The following is a 27,114-nucleotide window of genomic DNA, read 5'->3' on the forward strand; positions in this document are numbered from 1 at the left end:
GCTGTAGAGGGTAGAGTTTGAGGTGGGTGAGGAATAGTGAGGGAGAGAGGAAAGCCTTGATCCTGACCCGCCTTTGAAGGAGCCACAGGGGAAGCTAAGGGCAGAGCTTGGGCTCCCTCTAGAGGCTTCTGTGCATGTATGCATTCATTCGTTCAACAAGCCCTGCACCCCTATTTTGCACCGGGCACTTGCTAGGTATTGCCCATGCAACGCTGAAGGAGTTAAATGAGGCCTCTGTTCTCACGGAGTGGAAAGTTCTCACCAGACAGTGGAAAACATGAAACCCACTTAGAGCAAATGAGGTTCTGGGGTAGTGTAGACCTGCCTCTCCAAAGGTCCTGAACTCCCTGCTGCTGCCTTTAAACCACGGAACTGGGAAGGGTCAGCTGCCAGGCCAAGCTCCTAAGTCACGGAATAGTAAAACCAGAAAAGACACTGGAGATCCCTAAATCCCACCTGCTTGTTTCACAGATGAGAAAACCGAAGCCCAGAAAGAGGAAAAGGCAAGATCCGCATAAAACTAACTGGCATTTGTTGAGCATCTCTGTGTGTCTGATGCGCTGGTAGGAGGAGGACAGCCAGAACCACCCAGATGAGGAGCTTCTGCACCCGATCCCTATGCCCTGGGCACCCAGGGGGCTCCCAGGCCCTTACCCCACAAAAAGGCCTTGGAGGCCATGGGTCCCTTGTGTTCAGCTGAAGTCTTAAGGCCTGGAGAGCAGGCTGCAGGGGCTTCAGAGAAGAGCAACCCCCCAGGGAGGAGAAGCGGCTGCTGAAGGCATCCGCACGCGCTGGCACATGAAGTCTATTTTCCATGTGTCTGGAACCAGGCCGAAGCTTCCTGGGGTAATTTTAACCAGTATCCACTCTAGAACAATACCAAAAAAGGTAAGTTACTTGCCAGCCCAGACAGGCACATACCTAACCACTGCCCTTTCATGAATTAGACCCTGAAAACATTCAGAACTAAAGCTGCTTCAGGCACTGAAGTTAGAGCAGCCAAGTAAAGTATTCCTGTGCTGGCTATTGGCCCTCTTATTGAAATTAACTGTAAAGTGCCAGCTATTCTTACCCTCAGAAAATAGCCTGAGCCCCTCAGCTGTCTTCGGAGAGGGAAGGTATTTTTAGCCCCTAGAACAGCTGACTTAGGATTTTCTGCAGGAGCTAGGAGGGCAGGGGAGGATTGAATTGCAAGGGGCTAATGGGAGAGGGGGTTGGAATTAGCATCCAGGGGTCAGGAGCCAGCAGGGGCTTTAGGGCAAGTCAGTCCACACTGCCTTTTTGATCAGCAAAGGGTCTTGGTATAAGCCAGTAGTTCTCAAAGTGTGGTCCCCATACCAGCAGCGTCAGCATCACCTGGGAACCACTGGGTTAGAAAGTTAAAGTCTCAGCGCCCCCCTCAAACCTACTGACTCAGAACCGCTGTGCATGGGGCCCAGCAATCTGTATTTAAACAAGCCCTTCGGGGGATTCCAGTGCTAGCTATAGTTTGAGAACCACTGATACAGCAAACTATCTAACCAGATCCCCTTGTGGATAAGGCTGGATGAAAGAATGATCTTCATTAATGTTCTCAACTCTTGAGTGTTTGTTCAAAGCCAGGAGTCTCCAGCCCAGAAAGACATGCCCACATGAAAATTTAGGTGCTAACTGGCCCAGGTTAAAACCCCCTGCTCTTTGGCAACCTGGAGGGTCTTCTCTGGATCTAAGTCTGACATGCAGAGAATCTGGGTTGAAAGAGACTATGTACATCATCGACTCTATCCAAAGGAGGAATCCGCTCCACAATACTCTTTAGAGGCTCAGCCTTAGCTGGACCCTTCCAGAGACAGGGAGCTCACTGCTTCTAAAGGGCCTCTTTGTAATGGCCCTTGACTTAACTGGGGAGAATCAACTCTTGTTCATTGCTAGATAGGTTTATACCAACCAAGCTCCAATAACGTGGCTGAAATATAGGCTTATAAACCCAAATTAAAGAAAGTAACTGTCCTACATGGTAGACATGAATGCAATATTTTTGTAATAACCCATCTCAGCGCTGGAGAACACGGGGTGATGGAAAAATCCTCCTTCACATTGATCGAAATCTATCTCCCACCCGGTTTTGGCTTCAGAGCCACAAGGAGCAAACCCAAAGTCTTGCTTTCCGAAAGACAGCCTTTACTTTTCATTGCCTTGCTTGGCATGGGGGTGCAGGGAGGGCTGTCTCAGAAGATGCAGGTGCAGCCCACGGCGATGGTCTCCATGACTGCGCGCTGGCGGCAGGGCCCGGTGCGTGGCGGCAGCGGGCAGAGGCGACGACGCACAGGCACCTGGCTGAACACGGGCACGCTCACCATGGTGCGGTCCTCCTGCATGGTGAAGGGGTTCACGCAGCCCAGACACAGGCACCGCGCCTCCGGCAGGTCTGCAGGAATGCGGCTAGGGTCATGGTTGATGCTGCGGGAAGGCAGGAGAGAGCACAGGGCAGAAGGAAGGTTGTGGGAAAGACAAATTGGTGCCCACCCCCGATGCCCCTGCCTTTCCTAACCCAGGTTTTGATTGTACAGCAAGACCGTGCCATGCTGGAGGAAGGGCAGTGGGCTTGTGGACCTGCAGCATCAGCATCACCTGGGAGCTTGTTAGAAATGCAGAATCTCTCCCTACCCCAGACCTCCTGAATCAGAACCCGCATCCTCTTAAGATCCCCAAGAAAGTCATGGGCACAGTGAAGTAGAAGGCCAGCTTCGGAGGATCTTTATGGACCCTTCCAGTTGCCACCTTCCAGGTATGGGAGCCACTAGCAACATGTGGCTGTTTGGGCTTAAAATAATCAAAATTAGCTCCCCAGTCACACTAGCCACATTCCAAGTGCTCAGTAGTCACATGAGGCTAGTGGCTACCATATTGGTCTTTACACTGTCACAGAAAACTATTGAACATACTCTTCTAGAGTCTCGGGACATAAGGTGTGTGGCTAAAAATCTCTGGCCTGGGTTCATGAGTGAGGACCCTTCAGGGTCAGTCCTTTTCTTCATTATTTATTCTCCACATATACACATGGCCCCTTCTTTGTGCCCAGGTGGTGTGCTGGGAAGTGGAGCTACAACCAAGTTAAGACACCACTCCTGTCCCCTAGGGGCAGCAGGTCTTGATTCCCAAGCCCAGCTGTGTATCCTAACCATGTGGAAATGTAGATAATGCCACTTGCTGAGCCTCATCCCTGGAGGTTTTGATTGAATGGGGCATGAGAATCCTTAGATGATTCTGATGCAGGCACTGGGATGGTCCCAGTCTAGCTTGAGAGACAGATGTGCACGCAGCCAACTCAGTACTGCCTGGAAGTGCTGTAACTAGAGGTGTGTACAAGGCACTCGGAGCTGGAGGACGTGACATTTGGGGAATGCCTTGCAGGCCCTTCACTGGAGACTTGGAGAACACAACGGCGGTGCCCTGCATGGATATCTCATTTAATAACAAGCCTATGAAGTAGATATTATTATCACCTCCACTTATAGTTGAGGAATCTGAGGCTCAGAGAGGCTAAGCCACTTGCCCAAAGCCACACAGCCAGTAAAAGGCAGAGCCAAGATGCAAACCCAGGCCTCCAAATCCAAGGTCTTAGCTCTTACAATGACAGGGAGAGTGGGCAAGGCATCCCCTCCAGCCCCCAACACACAGCTTACCCACTGCTGCCCAGCCTGGCCTACCTGTAGCCCCAGGGCGACAGGCTCCTCTTGTTGGACAGCCACAGCTGCAGGTTGACCTCACACTTCCTCCTGGCTGGCTCGGAGCTGTTCCTCAGCTGGGCCACCATCTCCCCCAGGTTCCTCTCATATTCCTCCATGCGGGCATATGGCTTTGCCTGGGACACGAGGTCCAGCGGCACCTGGTGAGGCCCAGGGGCCAGGGTCCCAGGCCGCCCTTGCCCCTTCCTCTTGCCTTTGGGGTTCCTGGGCTGGCCCAGCCCCAGGAAGATGGAGATGGTGAGAAGGAATAGCTGGGGAGGAAGGCCACAGGTCAAAGGTGGGAGAGCCAGGTCTCCCTCTGGGCTAAGATTTGGGGCCCAAGTAAGGGGGAAGGAAGAGGCAAGACCTCTAGCGGGGCCACCCTCACCTGTCATGCCCTGGCCTGGTCCCACCAGCCCACCACATGTGTACAGATGCATGTATGCACCACGGTCATCGCTAAGTCCTGATGCACCTCTTAAGAATCTCCCCAGGGCTTCCCTGGTGGCGCAGTGGATGAGAGTCCGCTTGCTGATGCAGGGGACGCGGGTTCGTGCCCTGGTCCGAGAAGATCCCACATGCCGCGGAGCGGCTGGGCCCATGAGCCATGGCCGCTGAGCCTGTGCGTCTGGAGCCTGTGCTCCGCAAGGGGAGAGGCCACAACAGTTAGAGGCCCACGTACCGCAAAAAAAAAAAAAAAAAAAAAAAAAAATCTCCCCAGCCATCCACTTCACTATCTGTACCACCAGCCTCCCCTTCTTGGACAGCTCAACCAGCCTCCTACCTGGTACCCCACATCCTCCCCTGTCTCCTTCCAATCAATTCTCCACACCCTGGCCAAGGATGGGTGTTTGAAATGCAAACCTATTAACATCACCTGCCCAGGCCAGACCTCTGCTGAGTTCTCCTCCCTCAAATCACTCCTGGCTGCCCCTCACACCCGTGCTTCAGCCTCGGGCCTTCTCGCAAACCTTCCTCTCCCCATGCTCCTTTCTGCACAAGGACCTTGCACAGGCTGTTCCCTGCAGAGTCCTGCCTCTCACCCTTCAGGTCTTGGCTCCAGTGCCGCTTCCTTAGGGAGGCCTCTGTGGACCTTCTTGGGCTCTCAACACCTGATGCCTGTTGCGTGACTGCAGTCTTATGGTGCATACATGTGATTCTTTCATACGTTGGGCCCACACCTAGCACAGGCTCCATGAGGGCCAGCATCGTATCCGTTCCCACACACTGCCTTGTCCCCCGTGTCTGCACGGTACTGGGCACTTAGGTATTCAGTAAACATTTGCTGAGTGAATGAATGCCTGTCACCATCCCTGCCCATCTGTCGCTTACAGTCTGGCAAGGAAAACAGACGGCGAACAAGAAAACGTGCACCTAAGCCTCGCTAGCAGCAGTGTGTGGATGGGACCACACAGCATGTGGTTAGAGAAGAGCAGGGCCACCCGCTTAGCCTTGTGGCAGTGGGGTGGTCTTGCAAAGACTTTCTGGGGAGAGGGAGTGTCTGGTGAGGTTTGAAGGATAAGACAGAGGCAGATATGGGCAGAGGGAGCCTAAAAATTGTACGGGGTGGGGGAAGGAAAGTGTGAAATGAAGTTTCAGTTGGTTAAGAGCTTTGCTGAAAGGAGGCTGAAAGAGGCAGCTGGGAGATGCAGCTGGGGAGGTGGGCAGGTCATGGCCAAGGATCCCTGTTGGCCTCCATGACAGCTTTGCTCCCCTCGTCCACACCCGGACCCTCTACCTGCCTGACCCCTTGTCCACCCTCACCCAACGCCATCCACATCTGGGAGCATCAGGAAAGCCTCTCACTCACACGGGAGAGGACCTGGGAGCCCAGCAGAACACAGACTCCTCAGGAAGCCGGGAGAGAAAGGCCAGGACTTGGGTGGGGGCCAGGGCTGGTCAGAAGGGAGGACCCTCTAGGGGGAATTTCATCTCCTCGTTGAATCTAGCCAGGCTCCCACCTGCCTTGTATCCCTCACCCTACCACCCACACGGCCCGTGCCAATCTACCCAGCCAGCCTTGACCCTTAGAAACAAGTTCTGGCAGAGCCCCTCTCAGCAGAACCATTTCTTGGCACAAAATCCATGACAGATTCAAGTGGCTGGATTCTTCCATTTTGGTCCTAAATTCTGCTGCAGAAAAATGTCTCCCTAACAATAGGCTTTCTCATCGGAGCTTCTCACATGGCGTTCTTAAACTCTGGCTCTCCCTTTATAGATGGGAAACAGAGAAACAGAAGGACTTGCCCAGGGTCACACAGCCTAGATCTCAGGACCCAGAGACTCTTTGGAAAAACCCCGATAACAGAGATGGCCAAGATCTCCCCATATGCCTTTGGCCTGAAAGGGCTTCAGTGTCATGGGGCTGAGCCCAGCTCAGGAGCCGAGCTACTGGCCATGGCTGCAGCCTCTGAGACCCGTCTCTGTTTCCTTCGTGTCCTGGGGGAGAGGACAGAGGGAGAACTCACCTCTGCAGATTCCAAGCCAAACAGAGGCTGCTATTAATCAATAGAGAAGAAGTAACGAAACATTCAGGCCCTAAAAAGGGATGGGGGTGGAGTGGGGAATCGTCACGTACCAGGTTGTGTGGCCAGTCCATCCTGCGAGCCAGGCGATCGGCCTGCAGCTGCCACCCGCCTGGAACCCCAGATGCCTCCGCCAGGAGAATGGCAGCAACAGGACTGCGCGAAGCAATTATAGCTCATCAGGGGGCTGCTGGGGGAGTGGGTGGGTGGGCTCGTCATCGCCTGGGAGCCTTGGGCCCCCAGCTGGCTGGGCCTGGCGCAGTGGCAGGCGGTGAGGGGTGTGGGGGCAGGCCAGGAGCTGGGCCGAGGTGCCCAGGGGCTGTTGACTGAGGGACAATGCCCTGTGTGTCTGATGGGGCTCTGGCGGGTGGCACCTCCGCCTGTGGCCTGCGGCTGGCCGCCCAGCCAGCACCCACAGGGCCGCCTGAGACAATCGGCTTCGTTAGTTTGGGGGATGGCAAGGGGGCAAGGGTGGAGGAGGGACAGGCTGTCCGTTGGTCAGGAGATCAAATGTTCTCAGAGAGAGCTAGCCAGGAGTGGGACACAGGCCCCATCTCCCAGGGAAACAGCCTCAGGCACTCCGGCCTCAGCCAGCCTCAGGTGAGCTCCGTGGCCCCCAGTACACTGGTAGCTCACAGGAGGGGAAACTGAGGCCAGAGTAAAGAAGGGACTTGTCTAGGATTATACAGTGAGTGAGAGATGACAGAGCTGGGGTTCGTATCTGGTCCCCATGTGGGGCTTTATCCACCACCCCACTCTGTTTTTCTTGGCATATTTTCTGCACAATTCTGGCCTGCTATGAACATGTTTCTGAATCTGTGTGCTCTCACGCAGACCAAGTCACGGGTTCGTGAGGACTTCACGGCCGGTTGTCCTGGCCTTCCAGATGCAACGCTCCCCCTCGTGTAGAGAAGGTCTCCACTCCAAGGGCCTGCCCCTTTGCGGCTGCTTGTGACTTCCACTCTCTCTCAGCCTCAGTTTCCTTCTCTGTAAAATGGGAGTCGTACCCAGGAATCGACAGTGGCCCGGCCCATTTCTCCCTGAAATCTTTCTGAGTCTCAGTGCCCCCATCTCTAGGATGGGGCTATCATAGTAGCCACCCCTCGGGGCTGCCACAGGAGTAAGGGAGATAACCCATGTTAAACAACTGGCACAGTGCCACGTAGTATGTGCTCAATAAACACAGATGTTTATTATGAAAGTTATCATTATAAAATAATTGTATAATTGTTACTGGGAACGTTAGCTGTTCTATTAGCATGAGAGCAAGCACGGTTCTCATTGCTCAGCCAGTTCTCCTTTCTACCCCCTCGGGCCCACCCTCATGGCTGAGAGACTTCTGGGCTTCACAGGCTCTGGCCACAATTTCATGAGCTCAGGTGACCCCAGGCTCTACACATCCTGGAATCACGGGCTGAACGGACCAGCCCTGCTGGTCTGGATCTCTCCCCTTGAGTGAGCAGCCCAGCTGAATGTAAGCGAACAAGTCCCCCCACCCCGGGAGATGGAGGAGGGGGTGGAAGGGGGTGTGAAGAGGACAGGGGAGGGACACCGTGAACAGGCAACCAGGACTGCACCGTCCTACTCAGGGCCACTCTTGGCCATTTACAGGAATCACCGAGGGGAAGAACGCAGGGTGCAAGGCGCTCCTGAATGTCACAAGATTAATCTGTCCGGGGCAGGTTTCCACAGCATAACTGAGAAGCTGGCTGAGGCTTGAGCTCATGAGAGATACCACCATATTTGGTCAAATACTAGACAGGGCTCTATTCTACCACTGGAAACTCCAGAGGGAGGGAGACTCTGAAAATACTTCCTCAAGCAACAAGGGCCCCCAGTCCCACCCCAGGCTGTCCCAGCCCCCCCCCCACTGTCCTTTGAACCAGTGGAACAGCCAGCACAAGGGGGAGAAGGATGGGGGCAACCTGGCTGTAACCTGTGCAGCCTCCTTGCTGTCGCTCTGCTGCTGCTGCCGGTGGGGTCCAACAGACACGCAGCTGGGGGGACACATCCCTGCATCCACGGAAAGGTGGAGAAATTAAAAGATGGGGATTGGGCTGCTAGGGGGTTCCTCTGCTTCTCAGGACCCCTGAAACCATCACACTCTCCTTACCTGCTGTCAACACACACTGCTGGCTTCCGTCTCCCGAAGACAGGACTTGGCCGCCTCAGCTTCCAACTTCATGTAAATTCCAGGGTTCTGATGGGGCGGGCCCAGGAATTTGCACCTTAACAAGGCCCCAGTCTGGGAGCTATAGGGGTCCTCACCTATCCCCTAGCTCATTCCCTGCCCCACCGCCATTCTACCACAAGGAGACCAAGGCCCAGGGAGGGACGGGCCTTACCCAAGCTCACACAGCATGTCGGTGCAAGGCGGGGTAAGGCTGGTTTGAGCACAATTCAGTCTTCTAATTCTTACTAGTTTTCTCCAAACTTTATACATACAGCTCTGGGCTGGGCTAGGCCTCTTGGCTGCTTAAGAGGGAACCTAGGAGCCAGGCCAGTCCCTCTGGGAGTCCCAGAGCCCCCTCAATGTGGAGGGAGATCTGTGTGTACCCAAGCAGGTACAGTGGGGAGTCAAGGATGGGCCCAGGGACCATCACTGGGTTTCCCGTTCCTGGGCCATCTCAGGCCAGGAAGGAGGCCCATTCTTCCAGCCTTTGTTTATAGAAACCACTGAGAGGTCATCAGCCCTGAAGGATATCCTGAGGGTGAACCCTGGCCAACCACTTAGAGACCCTACCCCTCAGGTCAGAGCCAGGCCTGAGGGAGGCATGGGAAATTGGGCTTCAGGGGTCTCTGCCCCACAGCAGAGTTGGGGTCCTTAGGTCTTTTCTCGCAGAAGGTGGTCAACACAGGAGAATGAGGAAAGGGGTAGATGGGCTGGAGAGTGAGTGTCAGGGAATGGTCGTGCTCAGAGCCACCAGGTCTGTTAGCTGCCTCCCAGCTAGGAGCAGTTCTGTACTTACCACCAGGTGGCGCCACCAGAAAGCCAGACACCCCCAAGGACCAGGCAAATCCTGGCAGAACTTCCGTGCCAGCCACCCCTTTTCCCTAGAATGGACCCTGGGCTGAAAACGAGGGAACCAGGTAAGTAAAAGTCCTTTGCCTGCCCCCGGCTGCCCAAGTGACCCTACTGTTGATGAGGACCAGTGTCCGGGACACCTTCCACATCAGATCAGGAACAGCACGACCAGCCAAGAGTGAGGTGGCAGAGGTGGGGAGGGTTGGGGGCTTCTGTGTGCTGTGTGAGTGATTCCCTTCACGTGGAGCACCTACCACGTGCTAGGCCCTAAGCATCTGGCACCTGGACACCGTAATTTTCAGAAAGAAACAATTAGCAATAATAGCTGCTGTATAATTCTACTTACTGACCACCAGGCACTGTGCTAAGTCCTTCCTGTGCATTGTTTTATTAAATCCTTCCAACCACCCTGTGGTGAGGTCCTAATTTTATCCCGAATCTACGGATGGGGAAACTGAGGCTCAGAGAGCCCAAAGTCACAGAGCATTCAAAGCAAGTTTGTCTGATTCCTGCACATGCTGTTGTTCCCTGCTGTGCGGGAAGGAGAGGAGCATCACAGCCAGGAAGGAGGCAGGAATGTCCAGGAAGGAGGCAGCTGATCATCAAGGAGGGTCTGTGCTTGCCTCAACCTCACCCTGACATCTTCAAACCAGATCCTGCATGTCAGGGAGGTCACTGAGCCCAAGCCCAGACTAGAGTCCTCCAAGGGGATCTGAGAGCTCCCAGGGTGTGGGCATGGCACCCAGCAATGTTCCTGGCACATAGTAGGCCTTCACTGAATACTTGATGCATTGAATCAAAACAGCCGTATGTATGTGATACAGGGTGATAATGCTGGGATGGAGCACGGGAGCCCAGAGCAGCGGGGACCCGGAGGAGGAGGTGCAGCTCAGGAGGTAAGAGTTCAGACTCCAGAGGTTGACAGACCTGAGTTTTAATCCTGCCTCTGCCAATTCAGAGCTGTGTGACCTTGGGAAAGTTACTTGACTTCTCTGAGCCTTAGTTTCTTCTGCAGAGTGGAGATAATGGTAACTTGGCTCTCAGTGGATGGTCGTGGGGACCAAGGACAATGCACGTTAAAGCACTTAGCAGAGCGCTTGACAAAAGTAAGCCCTCAGTTAGTGGCAGCTGCAATTGTCACTGTGATTATTAAAAATAACTTTTGAGTTGGGCCTTCAAAAGGATGCTTCTGGAGTGTTCCTAGGTAGGAGGTGGGGACAAGGATAGAACCAGCAGAAGAATGTAGAGGTCCCTGTTCCCAGTGGGCCCACCCTGGAGCCTCGGCTGGGCCAGGAAGACCTGAGGGATTCGGTGTAGAGATTTGCCCAAGTGGACCCAGTAAGGTCGGGGAGGCAGGAGGAGACTAGCAGGCGCCTCTACTGCAAGATGGAGGGGGGCTGTGGCCAGGAGGGCGCATCCTCCACTGGAGGTCTTGGCTCTCCTGCCGCACTGCCCACCCCACCCCACCCCCACCCTCTTGGGGTAGGAGTCCTTCTCCCAGGCCCATATTTGCACAAATGCCTCCCTCACTGCTCACTCCAGAGCCCCAGCCAAGAGGCACTATTTTAAGCTCCCTGGATGGGAACGCTGTTGGTGGGAACAGACCCAGCCAGAAAGCTCCCAGTTCTCAAAAAGGGCAAGGCCTGGGTGTTGAATGGGCGGCCACTGGGACATGCAGAGGGTCCGCCACATCCACATGACCCTCTGCCCAGGCCAGGCGCCAATACCTCCTCCCCCAGGGGAGCCGTCAAGGAAATGCGAGTTGAGGAGGAGAAGGACTGCAAGGGGTGGGCTTGTGCTCTGGGGCTGGGTGGCCGAGGCCTCCCTTCCACCCAGCATCCAGCCTCGAAAACACCAAGTTTGTGTTTCTGGGCTGCGGATTGATGCTGGGGGATATCTTGTGTAGGAACCTCTTCTAAAGCATCTTTGCTAGACACGTCCAGTGTAGGGAGATCATTCATCTCTGAGGATGCACATCCCGCTTTTTAAAGCTCTCGATGTTGAACATAATAATAATAATGAGAAAAGTTTTCTCTTTCGTTATGCTACAGTGCCCTCCTATCATGCAGTATGGTGTAGCGGGAGACGGCAGACTTCAGAAGTGGTGCTTGGACACATGCTCTGCCCCTTCTAATGTAGCCACATCCAGTTTTCCTAACTTCAATGAGCCTCAGTTTCCTCCTAGGGTTGTTAAAGTGGCTTTATCATAAAAATTATGATTTGCCTGGCATACAAAGGGTACTTAAGATTTGGCCAGTTTGGGTTGCTTTTATGGTAATGTGGTTGGTTTGTGTGTGACTGTGTTTGTTGTACGGTGTTTTTGTGTTATGTGTGCTATTTTTGCTTTTTGATTGGGAAAAACCAGTATAGGCTAATATTTAAAGCACACACTTTGAACTAAAGCAACTGAACCCCAGCCCCTCCACAAAACTGCTGGGTCACCTTGGGCAAGTGGCCTGACTTTTCTGAGCCTATGTGTCCTCCTTGAGAGGAAGGAGAATTTAATGGGATAACGCACATAAAGCACCTGGCACAGCGTGAGCTCAGTGAATGGTCCTGCTATTATTTTGTTGTACACATTATTCTTAGCTGTGCTCAATCAGCTCACACTGAACAATTCTAGAACAACTTTTTTCTAAAACTTTCCAGCTGCCAGAGTGCCAGTAATAGAATGGATTGCCCTGAGCTCCCCATTAGCCAAGGTGTTTTAGCAGAGGCCAGAAGACCAGTTGTGAGGGAGATGCAAAAAGAAGAGAGAGTTGAGCTTGTTGAGCTTTAGAAGTTCCCTTCCAGGGCTTCCCTGGTGGCACAGTGGTTGGGAGTCCTCCTGCCGATGCAGGGGACGCGGGTTTGTGCCCCAGTCCGGGAGGATCCCATATGCCGCGGAGCGGCTGGGCCCGTGAGCCATGGCCGCTGGGCCTGCGCGTCCGGAGCCTGTGCTCCGCAGAGGGAGAGGCCACAACAGTGAGAGGCCCGCGTGCCGCAAGGAAAAAAAAAAAAAAAGAGTTCCCTTCCAGCCCAGAGAGGTCGGATCTTATGTCCAAGGCCTCAGGCCCCATATGGGGCTGTCCTGCCTGCCTCTACTTGCCCAGACCTAGACAGGAAGGAGCCCAAGGGGGCCCGTGAGGGATGTTGAATAAACAGCCTGTCCCCAGGGCAGATGGAGGCGCCGGGCCCCCTGCCCACCAGCACATCCTCCCCTCAGTCCCAGGAGATGTTTATACTCTGGTCAGAGTTTACAGGACGTCTGAACTTACAAGATCCAGAGTTCTGATCTTCCCCCACAAGCTGTCAGCCCCTCCTCTTGCTGGGTGGGTCTGCATCTATTTTGGGTGGGAAGCCCCGTCCTCCAGCGGAAGCAGGAAAAGGGTACAACATGAGAAATGTTCTCTTCAGACCCCCAGAGCCCGGACCCCGGAGGAAGAAGAGCTTGTGCTGTGGAGGATGAGGGGAAAAGGGGGTGGAGTCTCCTGGCTGTTTATGGGAGAGGAGTCCTGGGAGGGAGAGGCAGGGGGAGGGGGGACACTTCCCCTGCAGCTTGGGTTCAAAGGCCTGCTCCCCCAACACAGCTAATAACGGATGGTACTTACCAAAGGCTGAATTAGATATTGGCTTCAGCTATTGGCTCAGATAGCGCTGTTTTTATTGCGCTGGTTTTGGTGTATATCTGCGTGACTGCAAATTTGCGGCTGGGGTCTTGCACGTGCATGTTTTGTTTTACTATTTTTTTTGAAGAGTCACCAGGTGAAAGCTTCTTGCAGGCAGCGGACATGCCTTAGTCACACGTGCTTCTCAGCGCCTGGCTCAGGAGCCTGGGCCCCCACTGCTACCAGAGCAGGACCTGCGGAGAGAACAGAGAAACCCTGAGGCTACTCACTACCCACCACTTGGGGGACAGGCAGTGACTCCAAGATGCATCACCTCACATGTCAGCAAGCGTTATGGCCACAGCCAAGGCCTCCAATCCCACCCTGCCTCCCCCACTGGAAAACAGCCTCAAAAACTTACAGGCTCTTAGAGCTGCAGTGAGCCTCAACCCAGGCCTCCCTGCAGAAGCTTGTCTCTGTGGCCTGAAACTGTTGGGAGAAAATATTGAGAAGCTGCCCCAGGTGGTGGTTTAAATACCTTGTCTGAGAGGCTCTGTAAGTTTCTAGGAGCTGTGGCCTTCAAGGTAGGGGCAATGAAGAGCCTTGGGAGGTCTCGAGAAGGGTTTATTCCCTTCATTTATCAAATATAGGGACTTCCCTGGTGGTCCAGTGGTTACAAAGCCACCTACCAATGCAGGGGACATGGGTTCAATCCCTGGTCAGGGAACTAAGATCCCACATGCCACAGAGCAACTAAGCCCATGCGCCACAACTACTGAGCCTGCGCTCTAGAGCCCGCGAGCCACAACTACTGAAGCCTGCACGCCCTAGAGCCTGCATGCTGCAACTACTGAGCTCACATTCCACAACTACTGAAGCCCGTGCGCTTAGGGCCCGTGCTCCGCAACAGGAGGAGCCACTGCAATGAGAAGCACGCACACCGCAACCAAGAGTAGCCCCCGCTCACCGCAACTAGAGAAAGCCCACGCAGCAACGAAGACCCAATGCAGCCAAAAAAAAATTAATTAAAAAAGAAGTTTTTTTTAACTTAAAAAAAAAAGTTCCTGAGCTCATGTTCTTGATGGTGGAGGTAACAGTACCAACATTTTAGGACCAGCCTGTGACTCAGGGCTCTTGCTGGGCCCCTCTCCTCTCAGTCCCCTGTACCCACTGTGTCCGTGGGAACTCCCTCATCTCCTGGGAAGCCCATGACCTCAGCCCTCGGGGCATGTGGAGGAAGGTACAATGTCTCCAGAATGTGAAATCTTGCCAAATTTCCATTGGAAGGTCAGTTCTCATAAATATTGTATATTTGTGGAGAAGGAGGAAGAAGTGGCTAGCATGGAATCTGACCATTTCCAAAGTCCATTTCCAAAGAAGCCTCGATCATTGTTCTACTGTTAGAAGACAGTGTCAAGGTTTCTGGCCCTGGGAGACAGAGGTGGTCCAGCCCTAGGACCCAGGCAGATGCTGCAAGTAGTTGCCTAGTGTTAACAGTGATATCCCTCTTACATTCATAGCACTCTACAGTTTACAAAGCACATTTATATCTGTGACTTTATTTACTCCCGGCATCAATCCCATGTGAATATAAGATTTTCACAGAAGACAAAATTGAGGCCCAGGGAAGGGAAATAACCTGCCCATATTCATATAGTGAGGAAAAGGGGGCAGAGCTTGAGATGAAAGGCTGGGACTCTGAGACCACTCTTGACTCCCACCCCACCCTAACCTTTTTCCCAGTTAGGGAATGAGCATTGGAAGTAGGCCGTGGTTAGAAGTGGGCATCCTGTCAGTGGGCAGTGGACACAGAGCCAGAGGCCATCCAAATCATTTCTGATATGGCCTGGCTGTGCTCTACGGACAAACTTACATTAGAGGGAAATGTGTCTGGCGAGAGGGCTCAGTGCGCAAGGGGTATGTTTTCTGAGTCAGCTCTGGAGAGAGTTCAAGGGTCGGGGTGACCCCAATCTCCCTCTCCACCAGCAGTGTGCTCTTGGAAAAAACTGGGATTGTTTGGCTCTTCAGTCAAGCAATCACAGAGCTATGCCCATAATTTTTTGTCTTCCATATTGGGATTCCTTTGCATTCTACCTCATTATCTCAACCATAGAGCCAGCTCTGACTCTGTCATTCCAGAATCACTTACAAATCTTGTTTTTTAGACCAATTCTTAGAATCACAGGCTCAGTGGGACCCTACAGATCATTTTGCTGGCATCTCAGTGATACTCCTGTCAGATGCTCCCAAGTTTCTTATTAGTCTCTACTTGTTTTAAATGTCTACCTCCCCGCTACTTCCATCTGCTGATGACAAATTTCCTTTTGAGAATACAAAGAACAAAGCTGCTCCCTTTGCCTATGACAAGTAGTATCAGTCAGGATGGGCCAAGTTGTGCTGCAGTAACAAACAATCCTCTTGGAGGCTTAGGCCAGCAAAGGCGTCTTTCTCACCTATATTACAAGTCCTGTGTAGGCTGCTTGGGCGTGCTATGCTCATCAGAATCACTCAGCAACACAGAATGACAGAAGCTTTATCACGATACTTTCTTCCGCAAGCACCATAATGGAATCAGAGGTATGTAGGCAGTGGATTTACAGCAGTCAATCATGGGTTCTGGAGTCTTAGCTCCAACCACTTATGTCCTTCAGGCAAATTCTTTCATCTAAAAAGACTGTCAGTTTTTTTATCTATAAAGTGAGGATCATGACAAAGTACTTACCTCACAGATTTGCTGTGAGGTTAACTAAAAGGATGAATGTAAACCCTTAGCCCAGAGTCTGGTTCATAGAAAGAATTCAATAAATGTCAGTTATTATGTATAATGTTAACATAGTATTATGTTAACTTAATAATGCCTACCATCTCCAGACAGAACAGTGCTTCTTTCCACTGTTCCTCATGTTGACCAGTTTGAATTCCTTCGAAGAGTTCTTTTTTTTTCTGCAAGTCATTTTCACATTATTTGCATGCATTCTATCTCATGAGAGAGGCCCTAAGGGTTCAGAGCTGAGGCACAAAAGGATACATCCATGTGTCTTGCCAACCCCAAGCAATTTATCTAGTTCAAGGTACATTACCAGGTCCTTCTGAGGAGTCCAGGGAAGGGAGGTCAAATCTGGAGAAGAATCCTGGCTTGAGATACAACCCTATGGTAGAGAGACACAGAAATCAAACTGTAGAATGTCAGAGTTAGAAGAGACATTTAGAACAAGCAAGTCTCATCATGTCTTCTCTTTTACAGATGGTGAAACACAAGTCCAGAGAGGGAAAGGGACTGATACAATGTCGCACAGCAATTCAGTGTCAGAGCTGGGGCCAGAACCCACTTCCTTTAATCCCAATCTTGGGGCTTTCTGCACATCACGTAAGGAGATAACATTCTCTACCATTGGGTGAGGAGGGGGCAGATCTCTCAGAATTATGGCTTGTCCTCATTTCACAGAGTTGTACTCCGACGGAGTTGTAAAGTTAAGAACTTTATAAACATTACCTTATTAAGGCTTCTTGGAAACCCAAAGTCACAGCTCCTCTGGGTCATGGGACATGCGTTGAGCATCCAGTGAACAAACAAAGGGTAATGTTACATTTTTCACTTCGTTTAGGAAACCTGGCTTCTAATTATAGGATTTGTTTAACAGTGCCGGGTGGTTTATGAAGGCCTGGAGTCAGCCTGCAGTCCTCAGGGCTGCTGAGGAGTGTCAGATGGGCAGACACGGATGGGGTGGGGGTGGGGAGCAGGGAGGGGACCTCAGCGGCAAAGGGGAGAGAGGGACAAACAAAGTCAACTTAAGCTGAGGCCTTGAGGGGGCTATTAATTTTCCCTAATCCCATCAACCAGGTTGCTCCCATTTGGAAATTATCTCCAATAACCCCACTCTGTTACCATAACCCTTTCATATCTGGGCAGTGCATCAATTTGCTCTGTGGCAAGCAGTGAAACAAGGACTACATAACTCTTGGGTTCTATGAAAAATTGAGCCCCCTCCAATAGCAGTCATGATTAGTGTCCCCCTCCCTGGGGAAAAATGGAATCGGAGATGGCTTGATCTCCATGGCTATTTAAATAAATATATTTTAAGTAAGTTATTTTTAAAAATAAATATTTATAAATTTTGTAAAGTACTATAATATGAATGTATTATATTCCCTTAACACAAATAAAAAATAGAAATTAGATAGAAATAAAAATAGAAGTCTGTAATATTATATACAATAACTGTATATATAACTATAGTATAGAATATAACTCAGCCCCTTTAGTTAAGCTCATTACCTCAATGTAAATCAGGAAAAAATCAAAAACAGAAAACTACAATGAAGTAAGCCAAAATCACCCAAATTCCCACATTCTTGCAAACGGCTAACAGTGCATTTTCACACACATGTGCAACCATACGCACACTCACACATGTTACAGAGTGTTTGTTGGCACCATTCAGGGTGTGATTACTGCAGCTCAGTTGGTCCTCATACTTCAAATGTTCAAGGCCCATATGCCAGTAAGAGCAGGAAGTCAGACCTGCAATGTAGCCATTCTCCCCAAGGTTCTTACCATCTTCCTCTTATGCACCCAGGGGTCCCCTAGTCCTTACAGGTGTCTTGGGGGTGGGGTCTGTGTTGAGTCCCATCTGGTGCTCTATCTATGTGCTGACCATGATAGAAGGATATGAATGTCCAAGCAGAAGCTGGTCTTGGTGAGTCATATCCCAAACCGTGGGTCATGTTCACAACTCCCAAAGGGGCCACAGAGGTGAAAGCTAATATTCTCCCTAGACCAGGGAAGGGCTCCAAGCTAACCGCCCAGGGCCCTTCAACAAGGGCGAACCTGTCCCACTTCCTATCAGCATTTGTATACCCGGGAGTCACAGAATTTTTGAGGGCTGTGCCACACCATTGTCCCTCCCCTACAACCACTTTTCCCTGGCGATCAGCACAAAAGGTTTGTTACATCCCTCTCCCTGCCTTTCCCAGAAATACTCCCTTCAGGCAGTTCATAGTGACCTTCTGTCCTGATCTGTCCGTGCAGTGGACTAAGGGACAGACAAAACACAAACTTAACCTCCAGCAGGGCACCTTGCTACCTCAACACTTACCCCTACACACCGGCACATCATTTATTGTTATGGTAAAAATATGCATAACATAAAACTGAACATTTTAACTATTTTTTAAATTAATTAATTAATTTGTTTGTTTTTATTTTTGGCTGTGTTAGGTCTTCATTGCTGTGCGTGGGCTTTCTCTAGCTGTGGTGAGCGGGGGCTACTCTTCGTTGCGGTGCGCAGGCTTCTCATTGTGGTGGCTTCTCTTGTTGTGGAGCACGGGCTCTAGGCACGCAGGCTTCAGTAGCTGTGGCACACAGGCTTAGTTGCTCCGCGGCATGTGGGATCTTCCCAGGCCAGGGCTCAAACCCGTGTCCCTTGCATTGGCAGGCAGATTCTTAACCACTGCACCACCAGGGAAGCCCCCATTTTAACTATTTTTAAGTGTACAATTAAGCTTTGAAAAATTGGTTTGATGACAATTATAAGTACTTCCTCACTAATTGTCTCTTACTTATCTCTCAGAATCAAACGCTGTCAATGAAACAAAAGTCTTATGCTCATCAAAGAAAACATATGAAGCTTGATTTTTTTAAATTCTTTTTTTAAAAATAAATTACTTTATTTATTTTTATTTTTGGCTGCGTTGGGTCTTCGTTGCTGTGCGCGGGCTTTCTCTGGTTGCGGCAAACAGGGGGCTACTCCTCGTTGTGGTGTCCGCGCTTCTCATTGCAGTGGCTTCTCTTGTTGCGGAGCACGGGCTCTAGGCACGCAGGCTTCAGTAGTTGTGGCACGCGGGCTCAGTAGTCATGGCTCGCGGGCTCTAGAGTGCAGGCTCAGTAGTTGTGGTGCACGGGCTTAGTTGCTCCGTGGCATGTGGGATCTTCCCAGACCAGGGCTCGAACCCGTGTCCCCTGCATTGGCAGGTGGATTCTTAACCACTGCACCACCAGGGAAGCCCTGGAGCTTGATTTTTTAACAGCACTTCTCAAAACATGTCTCCTGAATGATCACCTCTGAGCTGTGCCTTTTAGGTTGAATTAGCACGAAGTCAGGGCTGGGGGTTAGGGACAGGTCGGAGGTGAGAACATGAAGTGTGAGATAAAGCTCATAGGACCTCAGGGCTGGAAGGGACTTGCCAAGTTGTCATCAGCCTGTTTTCATTCCTCTAGCATCACAGAACTCATCCCTTTACCAAGACAGCCCATCAGCCCATCTCATCCTTGAGTTAATCCACTGACTCAAAAAAGTCCTTCCTGCATAGCTCTAAACACCACCTTCCTGAAGGTTCTAACTGTATCAGCTCAACCTCTTCATCAATCACCTGTAGAGGTGGAGCAGCTCCACCCGGCCCCCTGAGTCTCCTGGTCTTCAGGACCCTCACCCTCCCTCTAGGGATTCCCTTGCCCCTGACTGCACACACCCTCTGAGGACACAAACTCACCAAACACACTCTCATACCCAGCCCTTAACAAGAAGCTCCCCTCACCTCCTAAGATGCCTTATTCACACATACAAAGCCAGAGTCTCACTGACCTGTTTCCTCTGGGAGCAGAGGGATTTCACGGCTGCCTTGCCACAGTGTGGAAAGAAAAGCCACTTCACACAACGGTTAATAGACGTAAAGCACTCGTAACTCCCAGGAGAGGGCATAGGAGGAAATAGAAATGGCTTCAAAAATGTTTGAGACAGATCTATGGACACTGAGTCATATATGGCTGCCATTTAGTTAGTCTTCTGAGATATTTTGTTGCCAGGACACCTCCTCTCCTAGGATCTGCCTGCAGGTTGCTTCTATTCCTTGTTCTCGCCTCTGGTAACAGACTTTATGATAACGGAGACTGTTGGCTCACAGGGGTGGCCAACTCATGCTCGGCCAGGCACAGAGTTCTTGGGTTTTGAAATGGTGGGTCTTTCCATAACTTATACTGGTCATTTTTCTGTTTTCTTTTCTGTCTTGATGTAATATCTCTGATGCTACAGTAGCACAAGTAATAGAAGCATAACAAGTTGCACAACCTCCAAAGTGGACTTTCCATAATGTTGATGGTTCCGTTGGGCTGGCTTTATCTTTACCCTGGGATCTGCTGGTGGTGCTTTGGAGTGTCAAACCAGAACACTGAACAGGAGCAGGGAGCGGGGGTTACAAGCCTTCCCTGCCATGATCTTACAACCCAGGGGTGCGCTTGTGAATGGTATCCATCTTCTAGGTTCAGGAGGGAAGGGGATGACATGAATGGCAAGCCTGCTGTGTGTCAGGTGTGGTGTCATAACCCTTAAAATAAATATCTGGCATTTACTGAGCACTTACTCTGGAGCTGCCCAGGGCTAACCCCTTCGTAAGCAGGGTCTCGCTTCGTCTTCACAGCAATCCTGGGAGGTGGGGGCTGTTTCTGGCCCCATTTTACAGAGGAGGAAAGTGAGGTTCACAGATGTTAAATACAGTTCCCATCCCCACTCTCCATGGGAAGCAGCAGAGGCAATACTGAGCACAGTCTGGCTCCATATCTGACCCATCCCCTAGGACTGCAGGGGCCAACCCACCTGACTCTTGTGGCAACACCAAAAGGAAGGCCCTATGTTTCCCATTTCACAGAGGAGTAAAGTGAGGCTCAGAGCAGCAGTTGAAGAACTGTGCCCAGACCTCACAGCTAAGAAACAGCAAAGGCAGGAACAAACACACAGGCCTCCCGACAAGAGAATTCTTTCCTCAGAAGGAACAAAGTCGGGGTGAAGATCAGCGACGGTGTAGGGTGCAGCACCCCACACCCCTGGAGCTGCGCCGTGCAGGATGGTCCCAGGCCGTGTGCTGGAGGGAATCCTGCCCTGAGGGAGGGGAGGGAGGGAGCAGCAGTCCCATGTGGACCAGGGGTCCAGGGCACTGTGAATGAGAATGTGAATGAAGGTAGCTGGGGTCCAGCCAGCCTGGCCACAGAAGGGACGCTCTGAGCAACAAGGCCACTGGGAGGAGCCCTCCTCCAGCCTCAGCGGCCACTCCAATGCCCACAGCCGCCGTCCACAGACATCTTCCCGGCTATCCCTCACAGGCACTGCAGGAGGCCTGGGGACTCAGACCTCCCCAGGGGGAGTTGTGCTCTCCACGATGAGCTAGACAACAAGCAAGTACATCAGTAGATACGTAAAAAATAGGCACAGTCCTGGAGGGCAACAAGCAGGGACAGCAATAGAGAATAATGTGGTGGCCAAGTAAGCCTCTCCCAGAGGTGACTTTTCTTTTTTTTTTTGCGGTACGCGGGTCTCTCACTGTTGCGGCCTCTCCTGTTGCGGAGCACAGGCTCTGGACGCGCAAGCTCAGCGGCCATGGCTCACGGGCCCAGCCGCTCCGCGGCATGTGGGATCTTCCCAGATCGGGGCACGAACCCGTGTCCCCTGCATCAGCAGGCGGACTCTCAACCACTGCGCCACCAGGGAAGCCCCCAGAGGTGACTTCTGAGCTGAGACCAGAAGCAGGGGGAGCAGCCGGCTATGGGAAGCTCTGGGTAGAGGGCACATCTGGTGGAGAGGACTGCAACTGCAAAGGCCCAGAGGCATGAAAAAACACTAAGGACTCCATAGGAGGCCAACGTGGCCAGAGCATAATGAGAAAGGGCAAGAGACAGGCGTTTCTCAGGACTAGGACTTCAGCAGAAAGGGAGTCCCAGTGGCGAGTCCCCGGATTCCCTCTCCTGCCCCGTCGCAGCTCCCTGTGTGACAGGGGCAAGCCCTCTGGGGCCCCAGCCTTCTTTGCACAATGATGGGGTTGGCATCCAAGGGTCCCAGCTTTCTGGAGAGAGGATTTCCTTCCTCATGGTCCCCCATCCCCTGCCATTCCCACCACCTTCTGGACCCCAGGAGCCAGGACTGGCGTCTGCCCCGCTAGGGGTTCCCAGAAAAAAATCTCAGAACTCCCACTCCCGTCCTGGGACACAGGGGCCAGGGAAGAGGGAGGAAATTCTCACACACAGCTTGCTCCCAGGGAGTTTGCTCATGTTCCCAGGCTGACAACTGGCAACCCTCAGAACTCCGGCCCCTACCCCCTTCCTCCTCCTCCTCTCCCTGCCTCCCGCTCTCCCCCGGCCCCCCTTCTTCAGCTTAATGACTTCCACATGGGCCTCTGGCAGCTGGAGCCAAGCCTCCCAGCATTGTCTGAAATCTCCAAATTTAGAAGAAATATGAAAATTGTCAACCACTCCTTCCTTAGGGGGTAAAAGCAACAGTCGGCACCAGGGGCAGGTCAAGGCGAGGTGGTCACGTGGCAGGCGCCTGGGCCAATGGGGGCCCTCAGAGGACTCAGCACCCGCCTCGCCCCAACACCAGGCTCGCCTCTTCAGCTCATATAAGGTAAAAGGCAGAGGGGCCTTTGCAGCCAGGGAGCGGCGGGCAAGGGGCTAAGGGGAGGGGGGCCCAGTGCCAACTGTTTAAAAGTGCCCTGTGGCAGTGGCAGTGGCAGTGAGGGGTGCCAGAGGCCCAGTCAAGTTAGTTGAGAAACCATCCCCGAAACGGGCTGGCCCACGTCTCCAGGCCACAAGGAGTCACACTTGGACCAGACCCCAGGAGAGGTAAGAACCAATGGCAAACAGAGGTCCGCGAGTCAATGGTGGGGTCGGAGGTCGGAGGGGGGGGCCTCTGTGGTATCCTCCCCGAGGGGATGCTGTGTACAGGGGCTGGTCCTTGCTCTCCTGCTAACCCACTCTGGGCCTCAGTTTCCTCATCTGTGCAGGGGCTGAACCGGACGATCTCTAAGTGCCCATCCTGCCCTGACCGATGTGCAGGATCTGTGGTCCTGTTGGCTTTGAGGACTCCTTGTGGCTGTGGTTAAATGGGGGGTGGGAGCAGCGGGAGGGGACAGCATCACTGTCCCACCGCCTGAGCGTCACCCGAGTCTGGGACCATCTTGCTGGCTTCGCTGTAGACAGTGCTTATTCCTTATCTGTGAAGTTTGATTTCTCAGCTCTAAGAGCCTGGGGCTCCTGGCAAGGAAAACTGTTTTCAAATCATTAATGGTTCCAAGAAGCAAAGATGTTGGAGAAGCGATGTCAGCTCAGGTTCCAGCAGACAGGCAGAGAGGCAGGGAGGCCGGGTCTGGGACGCAGCCGTGGAAAGGACACGCTGGCTGGGGGCTGGGGGCGCAGGCTCCAGCCTCAGCTCTGCCTCTCACTACCTGGCCCTGTGGCCTTAGGCAGATGCCCTACCCTCTCTGGGCTGCAGTTACCCATCTGTACTGTGAGGCCATCGGACAACATGGTCTCCATGCAGGATGTGGCTTCTGAGCCCCGTCTGAGCCTAGAGGGCAGCTGATGTTGGGAAGTTTCCCCAGGAGGCCCTGAGCTGAGTCTGCTGTTTGACAACAGGCTTAGGGGCCAAGCAGACCCAGAGCCGGGGGAGCTTTTGGAGGCTGAGCCTCGGGTGATAGAAGGGAGCTATAGTGTCTGACTGCAGGCTTGGCTAAGGGAAGGGTCAGCTCACAGCCCTGAGACCTCAGGATGAGCCTGGCCCCGAGGCAGCCTCTGCTGGGGCTGGGGCTGGTCTCTAAATTTAGTGTACTAGGGGCTCAAGACCTTGGACAGACGGGGACAGAAAAGACAGCAGAGAGTGTCAGGGGGATGAAGTGGTGGGGCTAGGGGACTCAGAGGAAGGCAGGGGACTTGCAGTGGGGAACATGGGAGGCAGGGCTGGGTAGAGCAGAGGCCTGGGTCACAGCCGGAAGACGTGCAGGCAACGTGGCTCTTCTGCATATGCTCTGGCCACATCTGGGGCCCAGAATGGACACAGTCCTCCAGCACCAGCCTGCCCAGCACCCTTACCTCCCCACTTTTGGTTATGCAAGACCTGAGGCCATAAGAGTCCAAAAGCAGACTCTGGAACCCAATCCAATTGCCTGGGTCCCATTCTGGCTTTTTTACTTACAAAACAAGTGACCTTGGGCAAGTCACTTGCCATCTCTGAGCCTCAGCTTCCTCCTCTATAGTATAGGTATGGTCTTGTTTCCGACCTCACTTGGCTGTCATGAGGAGTGAGGGACATAGGTACCGAAGAGCAGGATAAACGGGGCTGATATTCATTACAATTAGGCCCTGCTCCTCTTGTGAGGCAAGATGACCTTAGCTGTATTTAGAGGGAAGTGGGAATGAGACCCGGCCAGGGAGCACCCTGAGTTGCCTAAGAGGGAACAGGGTCTGGAAAGAGGCAGGACAGGTGAGTTCAGAGGTCAGAGGTTAAGGGGCACAGAAGAGGGGTCAGCTTGAGATGCTTAATGGGCTAGATGAAGTCTCCTTTCCTGCATTTATAGGGCATTTTGTGGGCAACGTGTCTCAAAGTGCGGTGTCTGAAGCACTGCACACTCATCAACTGACAGGGAATCCTGAGTGGGGCCCAGGAAGCTACATTACAAGCTCTCCAGGGAATCCTGAGCACATGGAGTTTTGAGAATGCTGGGCTGTCAAGCAGCCTGGTACCCTCACAAACACAGCTGAGGTAACTGAACCCACAAAAAGAGAACAGTGCTCTAGGTCACCTGGAGAGCTGATGGCAGAGCTGGAACAGAACAAGTCTCTGCCCAGCCCAGGCCTCTGTAAGGTGGTGCGGATAGGAGAATTACACTGTGATTATGACAGTACAGGCCTAAGACCTTTACACAAATTAATTTACTTAATCTTCAGAACAACCCTGTGAGGTAGGTACAACTATTATCCCCATTTTACGGATGAGGAAACTGAGGCACAGAGAGGTTAAGCAGCTTGCATAAGGTCACACAGCTCGTGAACTATTAAACCTGGACACCGTATGTGTGCTGGCCGCCCCAGCTCCTCTGTCCCCAGGGGTCTCCTACCTCCTGCCTTGCTCCTTGGACACCACACCCCATAACTCCTAGGGACCTTCTGAAGTACCTCATGAATTTGTATGGGGGATTTCCCCCCTGCCAGGTACTGGGCTGAATCTCTTGCATTATCATTTAATCCTCCCAGGATTACCCTGAGGAAGGAATCAGCATCATTACATCAACCTAATTAATAGGGAAAGAAACCACTGGAGCTTACCCAAGGTCACACGGCTAGGAAGTGGCAGAGGGGATTTGAACCCAGTCTACAAAATGCATGCTTGTAGCCTGCCCACCAGGGCACCTCTGAGCACAATGATGAGGGATCCCACTTCGTAGAGGAGATCAAGGCTAAACGGGTGACCACACCAGAGCTTGAACCCAAGTCTTCTAGTTCCAAGGCTATTGCTCTTCCTTGAGCCCCACCACTGCCCCAGGACAGAAAGGAGTTTGCTTGTCACTGGCCCCTAGGATCCACATAGCAGCTCTTGGGGCAAAGTCAGCCCTTTCCCAGGCTGGCTTGTTCCAGGGAAGAGCTGACACACACAGCCCCGAGGAATACCAGTTCCAGGCCTGGTGCCGCCACTGACCCTCGGGGCTGTGTCTGATTCCCTGTGTGAGCCTTGAGAGTTAGGGGAGGTGGCCTCTGAGGTCCTCATCTCCAGGCTATGCCTAGGCCCTGCCTCAATAGTGATTTCCCAACTAAACAGTCCCTGGGGCTCAGGGCCATGCGGTTGTGCAAAGAATTGTGATAAAGATTTTATCCAATTATGGTTATTATGACCCTTTTTGTCCATATCTCCTGGGGCACATGAGCCAGAGTTTCTCTGGGGTTCATATCTAGAGAGGGACTGCTAGGTTCTGGCGTGCACACCTGTCAACTACACAGGAAAGCAGATTATTTTCCAAAGTGGCCAAACCATGTCACAACTTCCACCAGCAGTACGTGAGCATTCTCCTCCTTGACAACACTTGAAATTATCTGAATTCTTAAAGTATATATATTACACATTTTATTCTGTTCTTATTGAATTTGTATAATTAAGAACGTAAGGAAGAAACAGAAATGCTGCAACACTACTGTCCACATGGATATCTAGAAATTTGCCCTACGTGCACCAAGTTGCAGGGTAGCCTGCAGGGCCTGGGGTGGGGATGGGCACAACCTACGTGGCCCTCCCCCAGCCCAGCAGTATGCAGTGGCCGCGGGCCAATCAGAGGTTGCCTGTGATGGTCTGCAGGAATTCGGAGGAAAGAGCCCACAGTGTCTGCCACCTCCTAAAGGCCTGTCTAGACAGCCCTGGCCCCATGGGGCTTCACCACACATGGTGAGAGCCCGCAGAGGCCGGCCCCCTCCCCTCTTGCAAAAGAGGCTTGTTGGTGACAGTGCTTTACCACCAGAAACCTTTTCTCCAATTCAAAACAGAAATGCACAGCATGAGTCACCCACTCTCTTGGCCCATGGATCACCCACTCATCAGGCCCCTTTTCGTTTGGATGAGAAAACAGAGGCTGACTCTGGAGCCAGGGGCCTTTCCAGTATGGGCTGCATGAATCCTAGTGCCCAGGTGATGAGGGGACCAGGCGGGTCAGAGCACTGCTAGAGTGGGGCTAAGATGCAGCAGGCTGGCTGTTAAAGGTGCCAGAGCGGGGAGTCAGGCTGCCTGGGTTTGAATCCCAGATCTGCCTAATAACAGCTGTGTGACCCTGGGCATGATAAGAGTACCTGCCTCATTAGGTTATTGAATTGTCTGGATTAAATGAGTTAAAACTCATGAGGTCCTTAGAACAGTGACTGACACATAGTAAGTACTGAATAAAAAAATAACTGCCAAAATGTGACGACAAAAGGCAGTTTCTTTGGGGGGAGGAGGTGCCATACTGGACCCCAACTCTACCTTCCACCTAGGGGGATAAGCTGCCCTTGTTCCTTCAGAAATAACAATCGCCATATATCAAGTCTTCCCAAGTGGCCAACCCTCCACCCAGCACTTTCTGAGGTAAATAACATTATCACTCTGGGAACTCAGAGGCTCAGAGAGGTTTAGTCATTTGCCCAAAGTCACACAGCTTGTAAGAGGCTCAGCTGTGGCTCAAACCCAGGTCTGGAGCTTCCCTGGTGGCGCAGTGGTTGAGAGTCCGCCTGCCGATGCAGGGGACACGGGTTCGTGCCCCGGTCCGGGAAGATCCCACATGCCGTGGAGCGGCTGGGCCCGTGAGCCATGGCCGCTGGGCCTGCGCATCCAGAGCCTGTGCTCCGCAACGGGAGAGGCCACAACAGTGAGATGCCCGCGTACCGCAAAAAAAAAAAAAATCAAACCCAGGTCTGGCTGACTCCAGAACCCATGCACATATCACTCTAGCACTGCCCCCCTGGATCTGTGAGCAAAAGCTACTTCTGGTTCTGC

The 27,114-nt window shown here is 52.4% G+C and overlaps 1 protein-coding gene across 1 annotated transcript; it reads right to left on the reverse strand.

The window, feature by feature from the left end:
* Window positions 1–2,207: 2,207 nt before the first annotated feature.
* IL17B (interleukin 17B) lies at window positions 2,208–6,306 on the reverse strand. The gene is made up of 3 exons (XM_060092048.1): window positions 6,286–6,306; window positions 3,690–3,979; window positions 2,208–2,439 (listed from the first exon to the last, which is right to left on the reverse strand). The coding sequence occupies exons 1-3, from the start codon at window positions 6,304–6,306 to the stop codon at window positions 2,208–2,210; spliced, it is 543 nt and encodes a 180-aa protein (XP_059948031.1).
* Window positions 6,307–27,114: the final 20,808 nt, after the last annotated feature.

This window comes from Mesoplodon densirostris, chromosome 3, assembly GCF_025265405.1.
Source record: "Mesoplodon densirostris isolate mMesDen1 chromosome 3, mMesDen1 primary haplotype, whole genome shotgun sequence".
Lineage (NCBI taxonomy): Eukaryota > Metazoa > Chordata > Mammalia > Artiodactyla > Ziphiidae > Mesoplodon > Mesoplodon densirostris.